The 26,265-nt window shown below is 43.3% G+C and overlaps 1 protein-coding gene across 5 annotated transcripts in view; it reads right to left on the bottom strand.

The window, feature by feature from the left end:
• The window catches only part of REEP1 (receptor accessory protein 1), a 109,870-nt gene that overhangs the window by 44,879 nt on the left and 38,726 nt on the right, over positions 1-26,265 (bottom strand). For all 5 annotated transcript variants that reach the window (XR_006200811.1, XR_006200810.1, XM_042932928.1 and 2 more), the window contains exon 2: positions 12,380-12,452. Coding sequence is in view for 3 of the 5 variants with exons in the window: in XM_042932928.1 (XP_042788862.1) it covers positions 12,380-12,452 (73 nt within the window). In the remaining 2 variants the exon portion in view is untranslated. The remainder of the gene's footprint in view (positions 1-12,379; positions 12,453-26,265) is intronic.

Raw genomic sequence — 26,265 nt, forward strand, 5'->3', positions numbered from 1 at the left:
TGACATGCACATGTGCATGAACAGGGGAGGGGCAAAAGGAGAGGAAGAGAGAGAATGTTAAGCAGGCTCCATACCCAGTGCAGAGCTGAACACAGGGCTAGTTCCCATGACCATGAAATCATCAGCTGAGCCAAAATCAAGAGGTGGATGCTTAACTGACTGAGTCATCCAGGTGCCCCAGGAAGAAACTCATTATCTTTTTGCCTGAGGAACTGCAGAATGAAATTTGAGACCCTAGAAATGTTGGAAATTAAGAGGGAAAAATCACATACAGGGATGCTATAAGGGGGCAGGACACAAATTCCACATATAAATTCCCTTTAAATATTTGCCTGGCCCCTGAATTGCACAGAATCAGGTAATACTCCAAGGTTTCTGAGAAAAAACAAAGATGGAAAGCTGAAAAAGTTGAGCAGAAATTTAATTTCACCCCACTGTAGTAGAAACAGAGTTTGGAGTTCAAGTCCTGCCAAGTTAGAGGAACTTCGTAAACATTTGAGAATTTCCACTGAAACATCTAAAAGGCCATACCTTAGGAAGAAACATTACATCCCAGGACTAAGAGATCAGCTCTAAGACTACGGACAAAACTGAAATACCCTTGCCCCAATAAAATGTAAAATTTAGCTGCCATAAGATCAAGATGAGTTTAACTACCTACTAGAACAAAACTCAACATTCTTTACAAGAATGTAACATAACCTTATAGCAAGATTACAGGATATAAGGTTAATATATAAAAGTCAATTGCATTCCTAAACATCTGGACAAATGGAACTTGAAAGTTAAAAAAACAGTATCATTTACATTAGCAGCAAAAAAATGAATTTCTCGGGAATATATCTAACAAAATGTATAAAAGATCTATATGAAGAAAACTACAAACTCTGAAGAAAGAAATCAAAGAAGAGCTAAATAAATGGAGACATATTCTATGTTCAGGGACAGGAAGACTCAATATTATCAAAATGTCAGTTCCTCCCCAATTAATCTATAGATTGAATGAATCTAAATCAAAATGCCAGCAAATACTTTTGTGGATGTGAACAAACTGATTCTAAAGTTTATCTGGAAAGGTGAAAGACCAAGAATAGCCAACATAATACTGAAGAAGAACAAAGTTGTAGGCCTGACACTATCTGACTTCACGACTTACTGTAAAGCTACAATGATCAAGACAGTGTTATTGCTAAAGGAATAGATAAATAGATCTATTTTTAGAATAGAGAAATATAATAGAGAGCCCAGAAATAGACCCTATAAGTATAGCTAATCGATCTTTGACATAGCAGCACAGGCAATTCAATGGAGAAAGAATAGTGTTTTTTTTCTCCCCCAAATGGTGCTAGAGCAACTGGACATCACACGAAATAAAAAGATAAGTAAGTTAGTAAGTGAATAAGAAAATGAGTGAATAAATAAATGAATGAATCTAGGCACTGGTCTTACAACTTTCACAAAAATTAACTCCAAATGTATCATAGGCCTAAAGGAAGATGCAAAACTATAAAACTTCTAGAAGATAACACAGAAGAAAACCTAGGTGACCTTGGGCTTGGCAATGAGGTTTCAAATACAACAGCAATAGCATGAACCATGGAAGAAAAAAATTCATAATTTGGACTTCATTAAAATTAAAAACTTCTGCTCTGCAAGACACTGTTAAGATAAAAGATAAGCCACAAAATGGGAGAAAATATTTTCAATACATATATCTGATAAAGAACCCATATCCAAAAATACAAAGAACTCTTAAATTCATAAAAATCTCATAAAAAATAAACAACCCAATTAAAAACTGGGCAAAACATCTGAACACCTCACCAAAAAAGATATACAAATACATAACGACTTATTAACAAATCTTTTTTTATGAAACCTAAATTTTTCTTCTGTCACCACTTAACAAGACACTTATCCTAGGAGGACAAGGTAGGATTCAATATTATTTTTCTTGAAAAATATAAATATGTTAAACAATCTATAGGAAAAAGTAGATATAATGAGTGAAGAGATGAGGAATTTCAAGAGAAAGAAGGAAACTCTTTAAAAAGAACCAAATGATACCCTAAAACTGAAAAACAGAATATTTGAAATTTTTAAAATTACTGAACAGAATCAAGAGCAGGCTGGATGCAACAAAAGAAAGGATCTGTGAACTTGAGTACAAGACAATAAGTCAATAAGACAAAAATATAGATTGGAAAAAACAGAGAGGCTCAATACCTATGGAACAGCATCAAGAACTAACATATATGGGATAGGAATTTTCAGAGGAAAAAGAGAATAGGACATAAGAATTATTTTAAGAAATAATGACTGAATTCTCCAGAATCAATCAAAAATAGCAAATCCAAAGAACCAGGGAGTTCAGAAAACCTCAAACAAGATAAATACAAAGAAAACCACACCCAGGCACATCACAGTAAAATTGCTGAAAAAGAAAGAAAATCTTAAGAGGTGGGGGGAAAGACATACTACCTACAGGGGAACAACAATAGATGACTTTTCATAGGAAATGATGAATACCAGAAGAAATAAAATATTTAAAGTGCTGAAAGAAAATAAATCAACCTAGAATTCTATACCCAGCAAAAATATCTTTCAAAAATAAAGGCAGTTCTGGTGAATGCACATTGTCATTGTGATTCTGAAACATGTGGCTCAAGAGATTATTTAGAGGTCTTCTTTATTCAGAAAAATGACTGTCCCCTGGTAACCACCCTGGTTTAATCCATCAAAAGTAACTACTGTCTCAGAGACTACATGTTATCGAGAGTACCTGCAGCAGAACAGAACTGTCAGTAGGGGGCAAAGAAGGTCTTTCCAACTGTACATTTCAAGGCATGCTAGGGCCCTGGATCCAGGAATTCCCAACAATGGTATCCAGATACACAACCAGGAGCCTGATTTCCCACTCTATTGTCTTTTTCTTCTTAGCACTCAAACCATGCTTTAATATCTTCAATTAAACACAAAGGACAATGAGGGGCACCTGGGTGGCTCAGTTGATTAAGCATCCAACTCTTTATTTCAGCCCAAGTCATGATCTCACCACTTGTGAGTTCAAGCCCTGGATCTGTGCCCTGGCAGTACAGAGCCTGCTTGGGATTGTCTCTCCCCATCTCTCTCTGCCCAGCCCCCACTTTCTCTTTTTCTCTCAAAACAAATAAACTTTAAAAAAAAGGACAATGATAACAACAATAAAAAATCCCTTTCCTTGAAACAACCCTTAGCTATAAACTTCTCTAGTGAGTCATCTATACTCGCAGTGTCTACTTCCTCATCCTCCACTTAGTGCACTACATTCATTAAATTAATACTGCTCTCACTGGGGTTCCCACTTTATAACATACTTCAAGGGAGTATAGCTGACCCTTTTTCAGTTTGTTTACTAAATTTGCTTGACTTCCAGATGGATACAAAGCTATCATTTCCTGAAAAGCTCCCCCAACACCACAACTGTCCTGGTTTCCCTCTTGACTTTCTGGCTACTTCTCAGGTTCACCAGTTCGCCCACAAGGCTTTGTCCTAGACATTCTCTTCTAACTCTAAATAAGACAATCTCCCTGGGAAAACTCTGCATTCCTCACCTAATACAGACAATCAGTCATCAAGTTCTGTCACTTCCTGTCTTTTATTTCTGTTGAATCTATCTTCTCTCCATCCCCTTTGCCATTTGCTTACTTCAGACCACCAATATCTCCTATCTAGAATAGAACTACAGCCTTTTTCTTGGTCTCTAAACCCCTGACCTAATCTGACCTTTAATCAAATCTACTAATCTATCCTCCATATTCCAGTGAGAATGATCTTCTTAAATCCAAATGAGATTCTCCTTCCTACTTTAAAGTCTTCAACAGTGCCATACTGTTGTTAAGACTACTGTTGTTGTTCTTAAATTGGTTTACAAGTTCTTGCATAAATGAAACCCTCATTATTTCCATAAAAAGCTCCCTTCCACCCCAATACTTTCTTGAAATTTTCACTCCAATTATAATGAACCTCTTTCAGTTCTCTGAACAGTGCACCTTCTTTTGCCTACAGATTTCAGCCCTCAGATCTCAGCCTAAATATCATTTTCTCAAGGAAGTGTCCAAAGTTTGAGTAAGTACCCCCTCCTTTCTTCCTCCCACGCTGTCATACATGCTCCCTGTCATACACTTACCAGTCTGCTTTGAAAGTACCTATTTATTTCTATGATTTTATTACTAAATTGTAAGCTCCCTAAGAGTGGAGACAAGTTATTCTTGTACATCAGTATATCTCTAGTACTTAAAACCATTATTGGCACATAGTAGATACTACAGGGATATGTTTTGAATGACTCGATTAGAATGTTCGCTTTGTGAATGGGAAAGAAACGATGGGTTTTGTTGGTTTGTTTGTTTCGAGAGAGAGAGAGGGTACAAGTGATTGAGGGGCAGAGGTAGAGGGAGAGAGAGAATCCTATTAGGGGCAGAGAGAGAGGAGGGATACAGAGAGAAGTGGGCGTCACCTGAAACAGGGCTTGTGCTCACTGGAAGCAGGACTCAAGCTCACCCAATATGGGGCTCGAACTCAAGAACTGTGAGATCATGACCTGAGCCAAAGTCAGATGCTTAACTGACTAAGCCACCCAGATGCCCCAAGAAAGGATGGTTTTTATATGTTGAGAAAGAATATACTTTGGTAAATACTGGTTTAGGTGGCTTTTTGAGGAGAAGAGACAAAATTAGACAGCTTGCAAGGCAATAGATGTTCCCCATGAGTGCCTGTTGAATGGATGGCTGGGTATACATAGGGGGAAAGGGGCTTGCTGAAGCTAAGGCATAGTGTGATATGGAGCCACTCACACCAGCAAGAAAGTAAAGAAAAAGGCAATTTAGGGAGGAAGTTGAGCTGCACAATGTTGAGGAGAGTCTGAGAGGACATTCAAGAAGAATGCCTAACAGGCTCCTGATAAAGGATAAGACCAAATCTCAGAAGGGAGGTTGAAACTATGGACAAAGATGAGGGAGCCATGGCAAAGAGGAGGCTTGAAGTGTTAACCTAAAGAAGTTTCCATCATGCACTCCTTCACTTTAAATATTGTCATGCAGAAAGAAGGGTCTGAGAATGATTTGCTGAGTGAGACTAACAGGGTAAATGGAATATGTGACTCAGAGATGGAAACCATAAATAAATTACCAGGAAATGGTTTTCCCCATCATGCCACGGAGAAACCAAGTAATGGCTGTTTTTCCCCAAGGTTTGAAATAGAACTTGCCAAGTTTGAGGGATTCTATGTAATACTTACTATAAGATGAGGGGAAGCCTGAGTGGGCCAGCATCCAGAATAGAGAGCACCAGAATAGAGAGAGGAAGCTAGGCTGATTTGAGAAGGAATGTCCAGAAGCAACTCAGGAATAGATCGTTGACAGCATGACTGGGAAGTCCCTCTCAACTGGTCAGGGGCAGGATTCAGGAGTGAGGAGATAGGTGAGGAGCTGAGACTCTAGACCATAGCAAGAGGGTAGGAAGCAGAGCCTAGACACTTTTCATGAACCACAAAGGCAGGCTGAGATCGCACAGCTCATCAGACCCTACCTCCCAGGACTCCGGGCAGCCTTCAAAAGGCCTCCCCCATGGGCTGGGGAGGTAGTAGGCTTAGTCACCACTTTTGCCTCACCTCATCTTTGGACCTTCCCCTACACCAGCCACACTAATATTTCTTGAGCCTTTCACACGCTCTTTCATATCCGAGCCTTGCTTCAGCCCCACAGAGAATTACCTATGCCTGTGACTGAGAAAGAAAAAATATGAGCCTGGTTTACAGATCACTCTGCACCATCTGTTAGCATGAGCTCACGGCAGACAGCTGTACAGTCAGGGGTGACCTGGAGAGAGTAGCAAAAGTGACAGTCCCCTGCAGGCAGAACTTTGAACAGTGCACTTAGCCTGGAAGGAGAAATGTCCTGAGGTGATGCCTTTACTCTGCCACCAGGTATATTAACTGTATTTTCTTATTTTCTGTATTCCTGATTCTCTGGCATCTGAAGTTTCACCGGCTGGGGAAGGACCGCCCCTCCCAGGACTAGCCAAGACTTAGAGATAGCAAAGGACTTGCCCTGGAGCACATCTTTCATATGCAAACTGACCAGTCCAGACCCCATACTCCATACTCCCTCTTTCACAGAGCTCTCACAGATTGAGCCAATATTCCCCAGCCCTAATCACTCCAGAACCCACTGAAATTACTCAAACTAGCCAATCCTAAACCTGCTTACACTGCTTAGCCTTGGCTTTCCCAAAGACACCAAAATAAAGAGTGTGGCTCCCTCTGACTCCTGACAGACCCTGGTGTTCCCCCATGTGGCCCTCCATGGCACGCTGGGCCTCCTACTTCCGGGAAATGGTAAGAACTTCTTCCTTCATGACAGTCACTTCTATGTCTGCATGCCTTACCTAACCCGATGAAAACAAATCCCAGGTACATTTTATTTTTTTATTATTTTTTAAATTTTTTAAAAAATCTTTATTTATTTTTGAGACAGAGAGAGACAGAGCATGAGCAGGGGAGGGGCAGAGAGAGAAGGAGTCACAGAATTCGCTGTTAGCTGTTAGCAGGCTGTTAGCAGAGCCTGACATGGGGCTCGAACTCACAGACCTCAAGATCATGACCTGAGCCGAAGTCGGATGCTTATCCGACTGAGCCATCCAGGTGCCCCAACAAATCCCAGGTACATTTTAAAACACCAGATAAGGATCGACTAAATAGTAAGGTACCCGGAAGGAACAAGATTGAGCGATTGGTGTCGAAGTGGTTTAGGAATGATGTGAATCGACCCACGGAATTTAGATATTTGTGGTTCTTGCTCATGCTCACCAAAAGGTCCCCATGGCAGAGGATGCTTTTGGTAATCAAGAGGATAGATGACAAGCCCTGTGGATGTCAGCAAGACACTTTCCTCAGGGTGATAGGGCATGTTCAATGTGCTCATAAACCAGTGGCCATGGGGAAGTGACAGAGGTAACAGATGGGCTTAGCGATGTGGAATCCCTCTCACCAAGGCCGACCTGACCACAACCACTGCTCAGAGACCAAGCTGCCAGCAGCAGCAAAAACCTCTATGATGGTACCCTATCTCATGGCCTCAGCCAGACTCCTGGGAGCAGGCTCATCGTACCAGACATCTTCCCTCACAGAAAAAGTAGAGTCTTTTCTGGAACATTCATTTATTCTGCATGTGGACTTGCTTCCCCCCTACCCCCCCGCCATGTTTCTGGCAGCCACAGAGTAAGCTGTGGACTCAGTGTCCTTTTCATTTTGATGCGTGCCACCCCACACTCTTTCTAACCAAGAACCTTCTTTTATAGCAAAAGAAAGCCAAGACTGTTAATAGGATGATCCTTTTGGAAGTCTCTGATCTTACCATGCCCCCTCTCCCCCCCACCCCTCTGCCTCCATTGCCCTGAGGCAGCTGGCCTTAAATTGTGTTGCAACAGCTTTGGGAGAGTTCAGGAAGAGAACCAGGTGGGAACAGTGAGCATTCTGTGTGGTTGATGCACTGCCCGGGAAGATGCAGTTTCTTCCATGAACCGGTAACCAACACAGGCTTCCCCAGCTGAGCCAGAATCTAAAGGTTCAGGGACCAAGGAAATGAGAGTGGTGTTTCTTATGATTGGGCCTTTTGCTAGCTCCTTGCAACTCAATTTGTGGCTCATGGACCAGGACCACTGGAACTACCTAGGAACTTATTAGAGATGCAGAATCTCAGGACACACCCCAGACCTAATGGATCAGCGTCTGCATTTTAGTAAAACCCTCTGTTCGTTCCATATGCACACTGAAGTTTGAGAATCACTGGTCTAATGGATTCACATTTTTCTTTTTGCCCTCAAACCTCTGAGTTCTGCTTTTCTTTTAAATTTTTTTTTAATGTTTATTTATTTTTGAGACAGAGAGAGACAGAGCATGAACGGGGGAGGGTCAGAGAGAGAGGGAGACACAGAATCTGAAGCAGGCTCCAGGCTCTGAGCATAGGCTCTGAGCCTCAGCACAGAGCCCGATGCGGGGCTCGAACTCACGGACTGAGAGATCATGACCTGAGCTGAAGTCAGACGCTCAACCGACTGAGCCACCCAGGCGCCCCTGAGTTCTGCTTTTTAATACTTAACGGTACCTGAGGGATGAATGCTTTCATTGGGGATACCAAATGCTTCCAATGAAGTGAAAGCAGAAACTATACTGTTACCTGGCCATTTCAGGACTGCGATGTCCCTAGGAAATAGACAGTAAAGCGACTCATGGGCTTTCATGGGTGACTGATTCTGATTATCAAGGGGAACCAGAGTTGCCGCTAAACAACATGGCAGGAAGGAGGGTGCATGGAAGTTAAGGAACCTTGGGGGGGAATCTGAGTGTGATCATTCATATAAGCGAGTACAGCCTTGTTCAGAGGTAAAAGTCAGTGGATCATTACCACAGCCTTACAGAGGCAAGATTACTAAGGCCTCAGATTCCCTAAGAATGAAGATTTAGGCCACACCCTGGATAAGGAACCCCACTCACTAATGCTCTAACTGAAGACAAAGGGAACATGGATTAAATGGTAGAAAAAGGAAGTAATAGGAAAAATGGTGAAAGATTTTGGAATGGGTACCCTGTAGAATGCTAGATGCTGTCCACAGCCCCCTTCTGAATTATGTTGATTCTACATGTCTTGTTTTTCAGTATCTTTGAGCTATTTTTAAATGTTGTAGGGGCGCCTGGGTGCCTCAGTCTGTTAAGTGTCTGACTTCAGCTCAGGTCATGATCTCACAGTTAGCGGGTTTGAGCCCTGTGTCGGGCTCTGTGCTGACAGCTCAGAGCCTGGAACCTGTTTCAGATTCTGTGTCTCCCTCTCTCTGCCCCTCCCCCGCTCATGCCCTGTCTCTCTCTCAAAAATAAATAAACATAAAAATTATTTTTTAATTTAAAACATTGTAAGAGGGGCGCCTGGGTGGCGCAGTCGGTTGAGCGTCCGACTTCAGCCAGGTCACGATCTCGCGGTCCGTGAGTTCGAGCCCCGCATCAGGCTCTGGGCTGATGGCTCGGAGCCTGGAGCCTGTTTCCGATTCTGTGTCTCCCTCTCTCTCTGCCCCTCCCCTGTTCATGCTCTGTCTCTCTCTGTCCCAAAAATAAATAAAAAACGTTGAAAAAAAAATTAAAAAAAAAAAATAAAAAATAAAACATTGTAAGTTATAGAAAACTGACTACAACGCAAATGATTTTGTCCATAGAGGTACAACTGATCTCCCCACACTCCCCCAAAGTCAGCTGAATATCTATTAACAAATTCATTTAATCATTCCTGCCTGCTTATATAACGTCTGTTCTTTGGCATCTCCTTTGAATTGTTTTTATTTTTGTAACACCTTACTGGTTCCCTTATTAATTAATAAGTTAAGTAAAACTTTCAATGTGTGTCAACTTTATTTTTGTACAAGAGTCATGAGTTTGCCTTTAAAAAATTATCTTTTAGCAGAATACATAATATCACCTATGAACTCATGACTACTTACATGACTAAGGACGATAGCCTCTATCCATATTTTCTTCCTTTCTGTGTTATGTATAGACTTAAATATTTTAACTAGTTTTATTCTTATGCATTCTCTTTCTCTCCCTCATATAGTATATGGGGTACGTCAATGATGGTTCACTTGCTAATTTAATTTTTAGAGTTCTGCACATTAAGGTCAGAGTCTGAGGAGAAGGCTTTGCCAGAAATACTGGATCTGGTGCTGGACTCAGGTAAAAAAAAAAAATAAAATCTGGATTTGCCAAGGACATAAATTATATAGCATTCTTGTTGGAAAGTTTTTTTTAAAGCCAAAATATGGGCAAGGAGTGAATGTGGGTGTTGATCAGCCAAAGAGGTAACTGACATGGAGATGTATATTTGTTTTTTTCTACCAACATCCAATGCCTTCGAATTTGGTGAAAGTCTCCCAGTACGAGGATGTTTGTGGGAGGCAAGGCCTGTTATATAGGCTTAGGAAAAAAAATCAAACACTTGCATTTAGGATTTTTGAATCTTCAGGGAATGTTCCCAAGGCACAGATAGCTGGCAGCCAGTGTCCCTGGTGGTGACATTGGCAGCAGATTCCTCACCAGAGCCTTCCTGTGACGTGAGCTTGGCTGTCATCTCAGTGAGATGTGACTATGGAAGAATGGTCAGAGATGCTACTCGCTGGCTCTGAAGATGGAGGAAGGGGCACGAGCCAAGGGACACGGCTGGCCTCTAGGAACTGGGACAGACGAGGAAATGGACTCTCCCCTAAAGTCTCCTGCGGCGCCTGGGTGGCTCAGTCGGTTAAGCGGCCGACTTCGGCTCAGGTCATGATCTCGCGGTCCGTGAGTTCGAGCCCCGCGTCGGGCTCTGTGCTGACAGCTCAGAGCCTGAAGCCTGTTTCGGATTCTGTGTCTCCCTCTCTCTCTCTGACCCTCCCCTGTTCATGCTCTGTCTCTCCCTGTCTCAAAAATAAAAATAAAAATGTTAAAAAAAAAAAGTCTCCAGAGGGAAGATAGCCCTGCTTGATTTGAACACAGTGAGACCCATGACACTTCAGACTTCTAGCACTGGGAGACAATACCTTTGTGTTGTTCTAGGGCCCTGCATTCCGGTAATTTGTTACAGTGGCAATAAAAAACTAATACAGTGGGCTACTGTAACACGCCAGGGAAAACACGAAGAGAAGTGCATTTAAGAGAGTGGCAGCACAGGAGGAGAGGCCTGGTTGAAGGATCATTAGGGGGGCAGGGACGAGGGATGCTGTCTCGAACCAGGTGTGTGTACAGGGCTGGGTGGTGAGGGGGAGGGGGAAGTTGGAAGCAATTCCAGGTTTCTTTCTTGGATAAATGGGCTTAGTGGTCAAAAGGAGGAAAAGAGGTGAGTGTAATGGTGAGTGTGAATGTGTGTGAGAGTGCATGTGAGAGTGTGGGGTGTGAGGGGTGTGTGTGGGTGTGTGAGAGTGAGAGAACATGTGTGAGAGCACATGAGTGTATGTGAGAGCACATGAGAACGCGAGAACATGTTGGGGAGCATGTAAGTGTGTGTGAGTGTGAGAGTGAGAGCACATGTGAGAGCAAGTGAGGGGGAGTGAGAGTGTGAGTGCGTGTGAACGAGTGCAGGGAAAGCAGACGGGTCTCTCCTAATACCACGCGGCTCCTCTGTCTCGATGCCATTTTTACCAAGAAACTTTCTAATCTTAACTCTCAGGTTTTCCCTCCTGGGAAAAGCTCGTGCTCGCCAGCCAACGCAAACAGCTGCTCAGCTCGTCAGTGATATTTTTCACTCCAAATTAATGAATTGCCATTTTAGTCATAAACCAGGCTCCTGTGAGTTTGGTCAGAGCAAAACAATTTACCGGCGTCTGAGCTTCCCCCAGATGAGTTGACAGAATTGAGTTTCTGCCCCTGCAAAGTAGAGGATCAGACCCCGCACCACGGTGGCCCCGATTACGCCTCCTTACCGGGCTCAGCTTTCCCGCACCCCAGGCTGAAAGGAAGACAGAGACAAGGCTCTCTCTTGGAAAGGCTGCCTTGTGTTTTACCCCTGTGCCAAGCCAATCTCGAATCATGAGGTTCTGTGCTTGCAACCTGACACCTATTTATAGTTCACACTCCGAGATTCCCTCGAATATACCAGGGACCCAGTCTCCAGAGAACACACCCCTATCTAGACCCCCTGCTTCATAGCAGATGCAAGCCCAGGCCAGCAGTTCTGGGAAACTGAGGGAACGGGGCGGGGGTGGGGGGGAAGTTCTGGTAGCAGTTGATCTGGAGGTGGCTGATTTCATCATAAAGGCACCCTGGAAAATCTGAGAAAGAAAGTGACTTTCAAATATGCTTTATTTCTTTACCTGTGCCAAACTTCTAAAATGACAGCTGAGTAAAAGAGGGAGAACAAAGACCCTTTGTCCCTCGCAATGCTAGGGGCCGGGATTGTTGATATCCACCCCTCAGATTAGGATCCAAGGCTCTTGGAAGTTAGGTTTCCTGTCCAGCATTGCATCAATCAAATGACAGAGCCAGAACTTGACTTCAGACTCCTGATGCCCAAATCCACATGCTTTGTACTTTGACCTGGGTTTCTGTGCTACCATGGGATAGGGTACCCTTTCCTCATCACCCACCCCATGTAGGTCTTTGTCGAGCAGGGGCAGTCTGATGATTCTCCTGCCTAGAGGTGCCCCGCACATCTAGAGCTGTGATGGTGCCACCCAGCAATAATATGGTCCTCCAACCTCTAAGTATTCTGGATTCTCTTCTCAGTGCCTGCACCAAGGAGGGCATAGGGCATCCTGCTTCTCTCAACACTTCACATCCAGCTTCCCCGCAACCATCAGGCCCCCACCAATAAGAGCTACTTACGTATTCTTTAATGTCCTTTGATTTCACAGCCTTGTAGGAATAATACGCAGGGTAAAGGGTGCCAAATATAAGCCTGGAGGGAAGACAGAGAGAGAGAGAGAGAGAGAAAAGAGAAATGTCATTTTCATTCATCCTATTTGATGGAAAAGGTCTGTCTACAATGCCAAAAACACTTCTCCATGCTCCAGAAAATGCTGCTGAGAGGCTTGATCTAGTTTTATGAATGCCCTACAGGTTTCCTCCCCTAGCTGGGATGTGCTTGGAACCTCTGTCTTCTACTTCAGTGGCACATCCACCTTCCTTCAGTCTGTGATTTGGCAACATGAAAGAGTGATCCAGGGTCATGGAAGCCAAAACCGGGGGTGAGAGTGGGTGTGGGAAGCCAAGTTGAGCAGCCATGACCCCTGAAATTAAAGGTCAAACTCTCCTCTCCTGCTAATCCCCACTGCTGCTCTATAAAGCCCACCCATACCTTGGGCTTCCTCCTCTAAAATAAACTTTTCACTTAAAGTTCCTTCAAATTTCACTCCCCTCACGCTTGATTCCCACATCCTGCAGCCAGAATCAGCTTTTCAAATCGTAAATCCAATCAAGCCAACCCCTCTTTCCCAATACACACATCCCCACCCTGCATTAACCTGCTTCTCACTGCTCTTAATAAGAGGAAGGAAAAGTGAGACCAGCACAACCGCTTGGGTATCAGCTCCCACTGATCCCTGCCCAGGGCTGCAGGGGGTCATTGAATAATTTGACTCTCACCCTCTCACCCCTGCCCCTAAGGACCTGCATGGCATAGCTCCACCACCTAGCAGCATCCCCTCTCAAAGCCTCTGCCTGTGCTGTTCTCGCTTTCTGGAATCTTCCCTTTCCCTTCTTTGCTTGTTAATGCCTGTTCATCTATCAGATCCTGGCTCTATCATGACTTCCTCACGGAAGATATCCCCAACTTTACCGACTAGGTCAAATCTCCTACTACATGAGGTACACAACATCAAAATGCTCTTTTACTACTATCTGTGACACTTTGATGGACAACATCTCCCGAACTCTAAGTGCCTGCAGACCACAGAATGAATCTGTTTCATTCCACAATGTGTTCTCAGCACCTCAATGGCTCTCAATGGATATTGAGACACCTCCAAGTGTCAATTCAGGTGTAAGCTGATTGGGAACAGAGGCACTCTGGTCCCAGACCCCACATGAGCCAACATCTCCTCTAACAACCCCACAGATAGAGAGCCTCTAGGGTCCCTGCAAGGAGACACCACACTCAGGAAGCCCAAAGCCATGGCTTCCTCATCAGGTATTTAGAGGCCATACAGAGAAATTCCAGTCCAGATTCAATGTACCAAGCAGGGGTCAATTTTACTAAAAGCTCTGTGGCCAGGTAACACCTTCACATTTCACATTCATCAGGTTTCCGGGGAAAAACGGAAAGTGAGTGGAACGGAGTCCATTTCTGATGCTGAAAGAGAAAGGGCTTTGTAATCTTGACTCATATAGGCCTTGCACTAAGTGCTTTATACGCATTACCTCAGGCCTCAGACTGCCTTGATTAAAAAACAAAAAACAAAAAACAAAACCTCTTTTACAGACAGGATACCAACACATGGAGTAGGCAGTCACTTGCTTCTCTAAGGTTGTGGGACCATAAGAAGTAAATCAGGGGCTAGGACCCAGCCAGGTTGGCCTCCTCCAAGCCTGGCTTCTAACCACCACTGCCTACTGCTTTGGAGAGCCAGGCCATCCTTTGGGAAGGCCAGAATTATGTGTAGGGAGCAAGAGAAGCCAGCAAAGGGGACAACAGAGTAGTCTGAAAGGAAGGGGAGAATGAAGGACTGGGGGAGGCAGGAAAGGAATTTTAAGAAAGAGAAAGAAGGCAACAGTTTCAAAGGCACTGGGCAGGCCAAGGGGGATATCTCTTGTGGGAGTCCACTGGGCTGAATAACGAGCCAGCTTGGTGAGGGAGGTCTCCCCACCCACTCCTCCCAAGCATCCTCAGATGTCAGGGAGTCTTAGTTTCTTGTGAGGCCTTTCCCCTTATCCAAACCACCCGTAATGGTTTCTTCAATGTCTGTCTCTCCTAGAAGACTATATGTTTTCCAAAGCCCAGGATGGTATCTGTCTCATTCATAATGCACCCCCCCCCCCAACCCGGGGCCTGGCAGGTGCTCAATAAGTACCCATTCACTGTGTGAAGTTTCAAGAGTGGGGAAGTGAAAGCCAGAGCCATCCAGGGCACAATTGTGACCTTGGGACTGAGGTCTCAGCATCCAGCGGGGAAGCCAGACGGCACCAGGCTGATTCAGCAAAGCCTCAGGCACAGTGCCACAGGTTCCGGAGAAATAAACACACCGCTCCTTTGGCACAGATGCCCTGGTTATTAGCCACGTCTGCCAGGATGGCTTCCAGCCCCTGCCTTGAGGCAGCATGTGAGCTTCAGAAATAAGAGAGGTGGAAAACACATCATGACCCAGGGCCAGCTTATTGATTTGTTCCTCTGTGAACCCCAGCAAGTAGAGTGGAGACACTGACACCATCTGAGTGGTCACAAAACTGGAAAGCCTCAAGGGCACCCAGACAAGAGAGGCTGTGCTCCATCTGCTGGACCCCTGCTGTGACATGGTGGCCAGTGTTCCCCTGCGTGCTACCCCACCCCATGTTTGACGGCACAGGGACCACAAGACAAATTTGTTTTCCAGCCTCCAAAGCTTCAATTATGCCAGCAGGTAGTGGGAAACACCTAGCTCTTCACTGCTCAGGAAAGAAGAATGAGATTAAAACGGCAAGTTCTGGGGTGCCTGGGTGGCTCAGTCAGTTAAGCATCTAACTCTGAATTGTAGCTGAGGTCATGATGTCATGGTTCGTGAGTTCGAGCCCTGCGTTGGGCTCTGCGCTGACAGTGCTTGGGATTCTCTCTCCCTCTCTCTCTCTGCCTGTCCCCCCACTTGTCCCCCACCCCAAAATAAATAAATTTTTAAAAATTATTTAAAAAATGGCAACTTCTCCCAAATCTCTTCTGGAGAAAAGAAATAACAAATGAAGCAGATCCAAGCCAAAGGGTTTTGGCACTTAATGTCCATTCAGATCAAGTCCCTTCTCCAGCGCAACACTCCCCCCGCCCCCCACCTTCCTTCCCAGCCTCAGCCTCCGGATGTCACAGCCAGCAGCTCTACCCTATAAGCCATGCTCACTTGCTCCCAATCTGTGACTTCCTGCCCGCATCTCAGTGCGTGACCTTTCCACAACTCCCCAACTTCTTTTTTCCTGATAAAGTCCGACTAATCCTTTAAGACCCATCTCAAAAAAGCCACTTCTGTGTACCTTTGGTCACTTGCCTCTCAGAACGTTCTTGGCACTCTATTACAGCCTTTTATGCTGTAGTATAATAATAACAATAACAAATCAATATAATAAATAATAATAAACATAGTAAATCAATGTTGATAATGATATTAATATTGCTGAGTGCTCACTAATGCCAGGCACTGCTCTACAGGCTGTACACATTCTCTCACTTCATCCTCTGAACACCCATTCGGGTCAAGAATTCTCCATTTTACAGACAAGGACACTGAGACCTAAGGAGACAGAACAGCCAGGAGCAGAGGTGGGATGTGGACCTGGGAAGCCTGACTATGGGGCCCGCCTTATTTCTTCTCCCCGGGTTGCCTGTCCTGGCTGAGTTGTCTCCCCAACCAGAATATGCAGGTCTGGTCTGATTAGTTGGGTTCCTATTGCCTGGCGCAGCCCCTGCCCAAGTGGGTGCTTGATAAATGTCTGTTAAGTGAATAAAGATAAAAGAATTGCGATCTTGCTCCAAGGAGCTTAACCCACTTGACAGATTCATGTTACTCTCCCCACAAGGTCAGGAGGAAAGCAGTAAAATACTTAGGAGGATTTAAAGTGCTCCAGGTATTCAAGGCTGGCCCCAGCAGAGGGAAGGTGGGGGGCTTCAGCGCCTCCCTCTGGAGAGGAGACCAGGTTCTGGCTAACACCTTCGTTCCTGTTGTTACTGAACAGAACCTCACGCCACACCCCACAGCCTCAGGGCCCTGCACCTACCCTCTCTTTTTGCTGCTGTCATTTACTGCTACCCTGAAGCCCTTACCCCTAACTTAATGGCTCTATTTATTTATCTGCTTGACTCATTTCTCCTATCTTGGCCTTGCATTCTTTCTCTTGCTCCAAGTTAAGGGCCTTCATCCAAGGGCTGCCTCTCCCACCACTTCCACAGCTGTAGTATCTAGAAGGGACCATGAGCCTCATCTTCCAAGGCAGTGGTTCCCCACCAGAGGTGATTTAGTTTCCTCAGACATCTGGACAATGTCTGGAAATACTCTGGTTGTCACACTGAGAGAGTGCTACTGGCATCTAGCAGGTGGAGGCCAGGGATGCTGCGAAATATCTTCCAATGCAAAGGACACCCCTCCCCCCAACAAATAATGATCCAGCTCAAAGAGTCCAAAGTGCCAAAGTGGAGAAACCCTGGTCTAGAGTGCTGTTTCCCAGTCCTTGGCCATGGATTCTTCACTCAGTCATCAAGGACAATCTGCCCGAGTTTGATTTTTGTTTTGTCGTTTGTTTTTGTGTGTGTGTGTGTGCCAAGATTGGGGGGTAAGGGGGGAAGCCCAGCATCCCAGGCAAGACAGCAGATGCTCAGATAGGAAGGGGCTACCCGAAATGGCAAAGACCACATACCTATCCCATCGGTCAGTGTCAGGGAAAACACAACTCTGAAGCTACTTATCAACTTCCTGGAGCTCTGGCCAGGAGAACAGAGGTATTGCTCACATGCATAAACTGTAACTATGATGCCAGTTACAGTTACCAAGGAGGAGTGCTTACCATTCCGGGAGCTTGCAGGGGAGCAATTGCTGGCCTGGAGCTCAAGTACAAGCTGTGGGACAGGCCGTTGCTAACCTTGGCCAAGACTTCTGCAAACCACGAAACAGTATTTTCTACAGTCTTCTCAGACATCCTAGTGTTGGACTGACATTTCCCAATGCCAAATTATGTTGAAAATTTAAAAATCAATGTTAAGGACATTTTTTTCTAAAATTAATTTCTCAATATAAGAAACATAACAGGCCTAGTGTATGGTTGTTCATATTATGATAAAACAAATTGAATTTAAGGAATAGTACACCACACACAGGCTTCTGGAATGCTGAATTTCTAGACCTGCACAGTAGTTATGCAGAGTTCTGCTTTGTAATTACAAATGTATATGAAAATGTACACATATATTCTATGCACTTTTTATATGTGGATATTTTATAATTTTTAAAAGCAGTGTCCCATATCCAAAAAAATGAATTTGCACAAAAGGTCTTCCAAATCATGAAGGTACACTGTTTCTTTTGGACATCAAAAGGCTATTAAATTTTTTTTTTTAATCTTTTTAATGTTTATTCAGCTTTTGAGAGAGAGACACACACACAGAATCCGAAGCAGGTTCCAGGCTCTGAGCTGTCAGCAGAGAGCCCAATGCGGGGCTTAAACTCACTGACTGTGTGATCATGACCTGAGCCAAAGTCCACAGCTTAATGGACTGAGCCACCCAGGCACCCTGCTATTAAATTTTACATTGATTACATTTTGTGCTTTCTGTTCTTAATAAAATAAAAAAATAAATAATTTCTAATAGTTTTACTCAGAAGGTTTTTTCCTAAAAGCTTATGAATCAATTTTTATTACTCTCTATGAGAATTAATCCCCAAGACCACTTTGCTGTCTATGCTAATAGAAGGATACTCCTTGGTTTTTGAGTTCCTATTGGCATTCGAGTAAGTATACCATAATTCTTAATACGAAAAAACTTTAAGACATGGCATATATTTGAAGTTTCCTATATATTCTTTCCTGATGCATTCCATTCCCTCCCTCCCCAAAATAACCACGATCTTGAATTTGGTGTTTATCATTCTCACTATGTTTTTATTAACTACATAAGCCATGCAAAAAAAAAATTATAACTGCTTAAACATTATATATATGGAATTACACCCCATGTATCCCACTGAAATACGTTATTTATTTATTTTTGAGAAAGAGAAAGACAGCACAAGCAGGGGATAGGGGCAGAAGGAGAGAGAGAGAATCTCAAGCATGGTCCATGCTCAGCAAGGGGCTCAATCCCACAACTCTGGGATCATGACCTGAGCAGAAATCAAGAGTCAGATGCTCAACTTACTGAGCCACCCAGGTGCCCGTGACATAAGTTTTTAAATTCAACTTTGTGTTTTTGAAATTTGATCTATGTTGATACATGTCTTTCTAGACCATTTGAAACCACCAAATGGTATTTCACCATGTGAATATATCACAATTTGTTTATCTCTATATAAATATGCATTTATTTATGCATATTTAGGTTCTTTCCAATTTTTTACTATTTCAAACAGGGCTGTAATGACCATTCGAATACACATCTCCTGTGCAGTGTGAGTCATGGGGTACAGCACCTTCTACCATACAATGCAAATCCACTCAACCAGAGAGGTTCTGCCAGTTTCAACTCCTCCCTGCAGTGGAGAAGACTTCCCATGCTAGCCATTCTTGCCAAACTGATATAGATTTACAACTTTTTGCCAGTCTGGGGGTGCCTGGGTGGCTCAGTCGATTAAGTGCCTGACTCTTGGTTTCAGCTCAGGTCATGATCTCGCGGTTTGTGGGTTTGAGCCCCATGTTGGTCTCTGCACTGACAGTGTGGAGCCTGCTTGAGATTCCCTCTCTCTCCCTCTCTCTCGGCCCCTTCCCTGCACCTGCTCTCTCTCTCAAAATAAACAAACAAACAAACTTAAAAAAATTGTTTGCCAGTCTGCTAGATGTGAAATGGTATCTCATGCTTGTTTTAATTTGTATTTCCCCAATTACAAGTGAGGGTGAGCAGCCTCTTATGCCTATTGGCCATTTGGCCTGCTTAACTGGCCTATTTACATCCTCATTAGGTTATGTTTTTCTTACTGATATTTAGGACTTCTTTGTGAATTCTGAGTATAAATCCTTCCTTGAACATGTTCATTACAAACACCTTCCTCCAATAAAAAACTATTTTAACTTTGTTTGTAGTACCTTCTGTTGTAGAAGTTTTAAATTTTACATAGACAGGGATGCCTGGGTGGCTCAGCCGGTTAAGCATCAGACTCTTGATTTCAGCTTAGGTCATGATCTCACAGTCATGGGACTGAGCAGGCTCAGTGTGGAGCCTGCTTGGGGTTCTCTCTCCCCCCCTTCTCTCTTTCCTCCCCCACTCCTGCTCTCTCTCTCTCTATCTCTCTCAAAAATAAGCATTTTTTTAAAAGTCTCTTTAAAAAAATAAGTACATTTTACATGGACAAATATATCAATCTTTTATAGTTTGTTTTTGTATCTTGCTAAGGAAATCCTGGTCACATATTTTTTCCCAAAATATGTTTAACTTTTGCCTCCTCACTATAGGTTTGAATTCATGTGGATTTATCTTTATGTATGCTGCAAGTTCAGGATCCAATTTTATTCTTTTCTGTATGGATTCCAATTGTCCCAGTAATATTTACTGAATCCCTTCCCATTGGTTTTGAGTTTTATCCATCACATATAAAGTCTTCCAATGTGTAGAGGTATTATTTCAGCTCTCTATTCCATTCTACTGGTTTACCATCTAACCATATACCTATACCACAGTATCTTAATTCTCATAGCTTTATAATAAATTCTGATATTATTAAAATGGTCTTGCCTATTCTCAGCTTTTTTCTATAAGAATTTCCTGACAGCTTGTCAAGTTCCATGAAAAACTTAATTTGGATTTTGGTTGGAATTGCACTGAACTTGTAGGTTTACTCAGGAAGAAACACCATCTTTATGTTAACTGGGTATCTCCTTTTGAACATTATCCTTTCCATCTACTCATGCTTTCTTCAACGTCTTTTCATGATACGTTATAAATTTTTCCATAAATATCTTGGACATGTTTTGTTTTATTTACTGCTAAGTACTTCAGGGATTTTAGGTGGTATTGTGAATTTTTAAGTTAGATTTTCTTTTGGTTACTAATGGCATACAGGAATGTTATTGATTTTCCACACTGATCTCAGAACTGCTAATCCTTCTGCAATCAAAAGCACTTGGAGTCTCAAATGCATTACATTATATGAAAAGGCCAGACTAAAGAGTCAACATGCTGTATGATTCCATTTACATGCTATTCTGAAAAAGGGAAATTTATAGGGACAAAAAAAAAAATAGATCAGTGGTTGTTGGGGCTAAGGGTGGGAGGGACTGACTACAAAGGAGAGTGAAAGAATTTGGGGAAATGATGAAACCATCCTGCATGTTGATTGTGGTGGCGGTTACAAACTGCATTTATCTAAACTTGGAATTCAAACTCAAGATTAAAAGAAAAATCACACTAAAAAGAGTGACCTTTACTAATTATAGCTCAATAAACACGACCTTTAAAAAAAAGCATTTGAAAAAAAAAAATAATAATAAAAAAAAATAAAAATAAAAATAAAAAAAAGCACTTGGAGGAATCCACACTCTTAAGTGTGAGTGTAAGTGTATGTGTGTGTCTCCAAAAATGGATAAAACCAACTGATGCCTCCAAGCTCTGAGACAACTTCCTGACAGCAGAGGGTCCATATGTAATGAAACAAGGACTCGCAAAAACCATAATGCACCTCCAGGGCCTGTTAATACTCTAGTCCTGAAAGATGCGCCATGGACCTGGGTTCTAAATACAGCTGAGCCAGCCTGATCTTTACCATGCTGCTGCAGGGAACATCCTCACAGCAGTAATCCAGAAGCTTACCTGGGCAGAGTTGCTCAGGCTGGGCACACAGCTCTGGGTTCCCAACGGCACAGTGAACCACCTGGGAAATGGTTGCCATGAATCCTAACCCTTGGGCCTCTACTTCTGCTTACCCACTGTGACCTTCTAAAAGGATAGAGGAGAAACAATGAAAACAGCAGAACCGGCCCATTTGCATTTTGGCTCCTTGACAGTTATATGATTAAGATGTATAAACAACTATTTATTTATTAAATGCCCATTATGTGCCAAGAACTGTGCAAACCTCATTATAAGCATTATTACTTTAATTTTATATAGCCCTGTGAGACAACTATTATCATTGTCCTTGTATTGCAGATGGGGAATCTGAGGTTTAGGGAAATTAAGTAACTGAGTTTAACATTAGTTAGGGGAGGAGGCCAGACTCGAACCCAGGTCTATCTGACTCCACTGCCCAAGATTTGTTGCTTTATTAACTTGACTGCAATGCATGGCTCAGAGTCTGCCATGATCCCTGAATGAATGAATGAATGAATGAGGATCAGAGAGAGAGAGAAAGAGGGAGAGAATATCGCCTGATTTCTTGCCCAAGACAATTCGACCCTGGCACTGTATTATATATTTATTGACACAGGTGACAGTATAACTTACAGGGTTCCAAATGCACAAACTTTTCACACAAATGAGGTTCTCTCCCTCAACCTCTGCCAAGATCAGAACACAAACAAGCCACATCTTTTGGACCACAGCATGTGATTCTGCTGACCTCTCTCTGCAGTCTTTCTTTCCCAGTGTGTTCCACCCCCCTCCTCCTCTCCAGATTTGGAACTAACACACACAAAACTCCTCCTGGGGTTATGCCCCTCACAAATATCTCATTTGCTTATTTGCTCACTTGATCCACACCACAAGTGTCTGAGGTCACTGGGGTTACTTTCCCGGTGTGCATGAAAATCAAACAAGGAAAACCACAGAACAATGAAAACCTGAGGCTTAGAGTGGTTCAGGGGTCTGCCAAAGGCTCTCCCCATCCAACCAGATGCAAACTCAGACCTCCTGCCTCCAAGTCCACAACCATTGTCCAGCCCACACTGCCTCTCTTAGTGCAGAGAGGGGGGCTTTTATTGCTTACTTAGAGCTGTCTGTAATTGGTGCGATAAAAAGCATGATTCAGATTGGATTACAGAAATACTCCCAAACCCAATTTAGAAAAGCACAAAACGGAACAAACATTCTGCAAATTTTCAATTCATGCTGTTAAGCTTGAAACTCTGCAATCCAACCCACTCAAATCCTGCTCAAGTATCAGTCTGGATATTTTTTAAGTCTAACTTGTAGAGATTTTTTTTTTAATTTTTTTTAAACGTTTATTCATTCTCGAGAGACAGAGAGAGACACAGCATGAGCAGCGAAGGGGCAGAAAGAGGGAGACACAGAATCTGAAGCAGGCTCCAGGCTCCGAGCTGTCAGCACAGAGCCTGACGCAAGAGCTCGAACTCACGAACCGAGAGATCATGACCTGAGTGGAAGTCGGACACTCAACCGACTGAGCCACCCAGGTGCCCCTAAATTGTAGAGATTTCTATTCTTAAGAAATCTAGAGGCTGAGTTTTGGCATCAGACCGGAGACTGAATCCAGCTCCCATCACTGACTACCTATGGGACTGTGGGCACATTTCTTAACTCTCAGCCAGTGTCTTTGATTGTACAAACCAAAATACTTTCAACAGCTGCTATGCAGATTAAATGAGACTGGAGGTAAAGATTTAACATACCAGAAACCCCATAGATGAATGACAAATATTAATTCCCTTCCTTTCTGTAGAAATAATAACTTCAAATGCCAATTATTAAACACAAAATATTTTTCGTTCAATATTAAATATGTGTTGAGCACTTAGTATGTGCCCTGTGTCCTCTGGTAGGGAAGGCAGCCAGCACACAGGTAATTATACAAATGATGATTAATAACAATCCTGTGTTGAGTGTTGCTGAGTATTTTTTTTAATGTTTATTTGTTTATTTTGAGAGAGAGTGTGTGTGCCTGTGAGCAGGGGGAAGGGCAGAGAGAGAAGGAGAGAGAGAATCTCAAGCAGGCTCTGCATTATCATCACAGAGCCTGATGCGGGGCTCGAACTCACAAACTGTAAGATAATGACAGGAGCCCAAATAGTGTTGGACTCCTTAACCAGCTAAGCCACTCAGGCACCCTGCTGAGTGTGTTTTGAAGGGAAGAACAGATTTCTTTACAATGACCATCTCCCAGCTCATGCTCCTCCCCCCTCCCTGGGTCTGAGAGCCTGAGACCTGACACTCAGCCAGAGGGTCCCCTGGTAAAGGGGTTATGGTTTTCTCCTCCCAGTGAACTTCCCGTGAAGCCCCCTACAAGGAATGTATTTCGTGAAAGGAATGGACTGACAGAGTCTGAGAATTAGTGGGAGGGGCTCTTTGAGCTGTACTTGTGGGCGGGTACCTGGGGGGTTTCCTGGGGACGTGTCTGCTCAGCTCATGCCCTTCCTGCCTCCCATACAGCAAGTGCTGGTATCATCCTGCCTAGCCCACTTGGAGGTCTGCACAGCGTGAATGTGCCTGTCTGGGGGAGGGTATCACAGGGCTCTCGGGAAGGAGAGGGGAACAAACCTTTACCGATACCCACCAGGCACTGTATCCCCCCAGCAGTCAGGTGAAGGTGCGACTATTATTCCCTTTTTACACAGGAGGGACCTGGGACTTAAGGAGGCTTCCTTCATTCATTTATTCAACAGATATTTACTCAATACATTCTGTGCCAAATTTTGAGTCCAACACAAGGTCACGGAACTACTAAGTGGGTGAGGTGGATTTGGAAGACTCCGAATGGGGTCTGGTTTCAAACCCCTTACTCTTCCCCATCCAATATGATGCCTCAAGAAGGTCAGAGATTTTATCCTCAGGGTGATCACAAAGTGGCAGGGGTGCCAGTATATCAGAACAAGATAGGTAGTAGAACAAAGCTGTGCATACTAAGTATCAAAGGAAAACTCTACGATGATGGGGCCAAGTGCCTCCTCCATAAGACTGTGAGCTCTCTGAGGGCAAGGACTGGGCCTTCTCCATCTCAGCATCTCCAAGGTTGAGCACAGAGTAAGTAATGCATACAATGACGGTGATGAAATTCAAATGCACTAGCCTAAGTGAAAGAAGTCAAGTTCAAAAGGCTATATGCTACATGACTCCAATTATGCCACTCTGGAAACAATAAAACTATGAAGATAGAAAACAGGTGAGTTGCCAGAGGCTGGGGTGGGAGGAGAAGATGACTACAAAAGATAACCTTTTCCAAAAAGGAAAATTTTGGAGGTAATGGAACTGTTCTATATATTTTGACAGTGGTTACACAACTATAAGCATTTGTCAAAGCTTGTAGCAATACACAATAGAAATAGTGAATTTCACTGTATGCAAATTATGCCTTAATTTTTTTTAAGTTTATTTACTTAAGCAATCTCTACCCCAAAGTGGGGCTCAAACTCACAACCCTGAGATCAAGAGCCACATGGTCCACCCGCTGAGCTGGCCAGATGTCTCCTCTAATTTTTAAAATGGGGGGAAAAAAAGAGAGGGGGAGTGAGAAAAAGAATGAATACAAGCAGAAGTAGATTTACAGTGAAGCTAATGAAGTTAAAGCTTCAGGGCTCCTCAACTGCATGGGTCCTGGGAGGGGTCCCAGCTATGTGTTCATCAAATTTTGTATGATTTTTTCTGAAAAAGCTCCTTCTCTCCACCCTAAAAGCTTCAGGCCCCAGGAAAAGTAGGTCCATCCCTGAAACAAGTACAAGAGAGTAAGAATGGCAGGCTCCCAAGGAGTTGTGGACTCAAGTGGAACCCTAGAGAAAGGGAAGACCTGGTTCTCACAGACAGAGGTACAAAAGACAATCCACAGAGAGGAACCAGCATGGACCAAAGTGCAGAAGCCTTCCAGGATTTCCAGTGATGGAACGAGCACCAGGAATTTAGTGGTTCTACACTACAGGTTCCCTACCCCAGACCGGTTGTCATGGCGTGATCTCCGAAGCCACACCAAGCCCTATTCTAGGCAAGTAGGAAAGCTGTGACCTAATGTGATGTGAAAATTCTAGATGCCGCTAAGCTGGTCTAACAAGCATTTATCATCCTTCTGGTTCCCTGAATAGCAAAGACACACCCCACCCCGACAACCGCCCTGTGCAGGGAGGTTTTCACCTTACATACCTGAAGCTGAGAATGGTCAATGCTCCAGCTTCCCTGGCAGCAGGGATGTGGGCTTGTGGCAGACACACCTGCCCACGTATGAACCCAGGTCCTTCCAACCTCTCACTCAGCCATAAGGAGGCTACACTCCTCAGGCTTACAATCCCATGATGCCACATGAACACACATTGCCAAAGAGGCTGGTGTTGAATGTCAAGTCACCGAGTTCTTGATGGTTAAAATAAGCCAAGTTAATATATATATTTTATATATATAAAATGGGTGAGATAAGTTATAAATATAAATATAAATATAAATAAATATAATGGAATACTATTCAGCCTTAAAAATAAAGAAATCCTGACACCTGCTATAACACAAATACACTTTGTGGACATTATGCTAAGTGAAATAAGCCAGACACAAAAAAGACAAATATTGTATGATTCCATTTACATGAATAGACAACCTCAGATAAATCTACTACTCATGTAGATACTACTCTAGATAGGCCAAATTCATAGGAACAGAATATAAATGATAGTTGCCAGGGGCTGGTGGGGGGAGAAGAAATAGGGAGTTGTTGTTTAACAGGCATAGAGCTTCAATTTTTAATTTTGCAAGATGAAAAATTCCCAGAGATTGGTTGTACAATAACACAAATATACTTAAACTACTGAACTGTACATTTAAGAGTGGTTAAGATGGTAAATTTTGTTATATCTTTTTTTTTGACACAATTAAAGTAAAATAAAATAAATGTATGATGTTTATGAACCAAAAACAAAATTTTTGACATGGAGCACCTGGGCGGCTCAGTCGGTTAAGCATCTGACTCCTGGGTTTGGCTCAGGTCATGATCTCACGGTTTATCAGTTCGAGCCCCGCATTGGGCTCT

Source organism: Panthera leo, chromosome A3 (assembly GCF_018350215.1).
Source record: "Panthera leo isolate Ple1 chromosome A3, P.leo_Ple1_pat1.1, whole genome shotgun sequence".
Classification (NCBI taxonomy): domain Eukaryota; kingdom Metazoa; phylum Chordata; class Mammalia; order Carnivora; family Felidae; genus Panthera; species Panthera leo.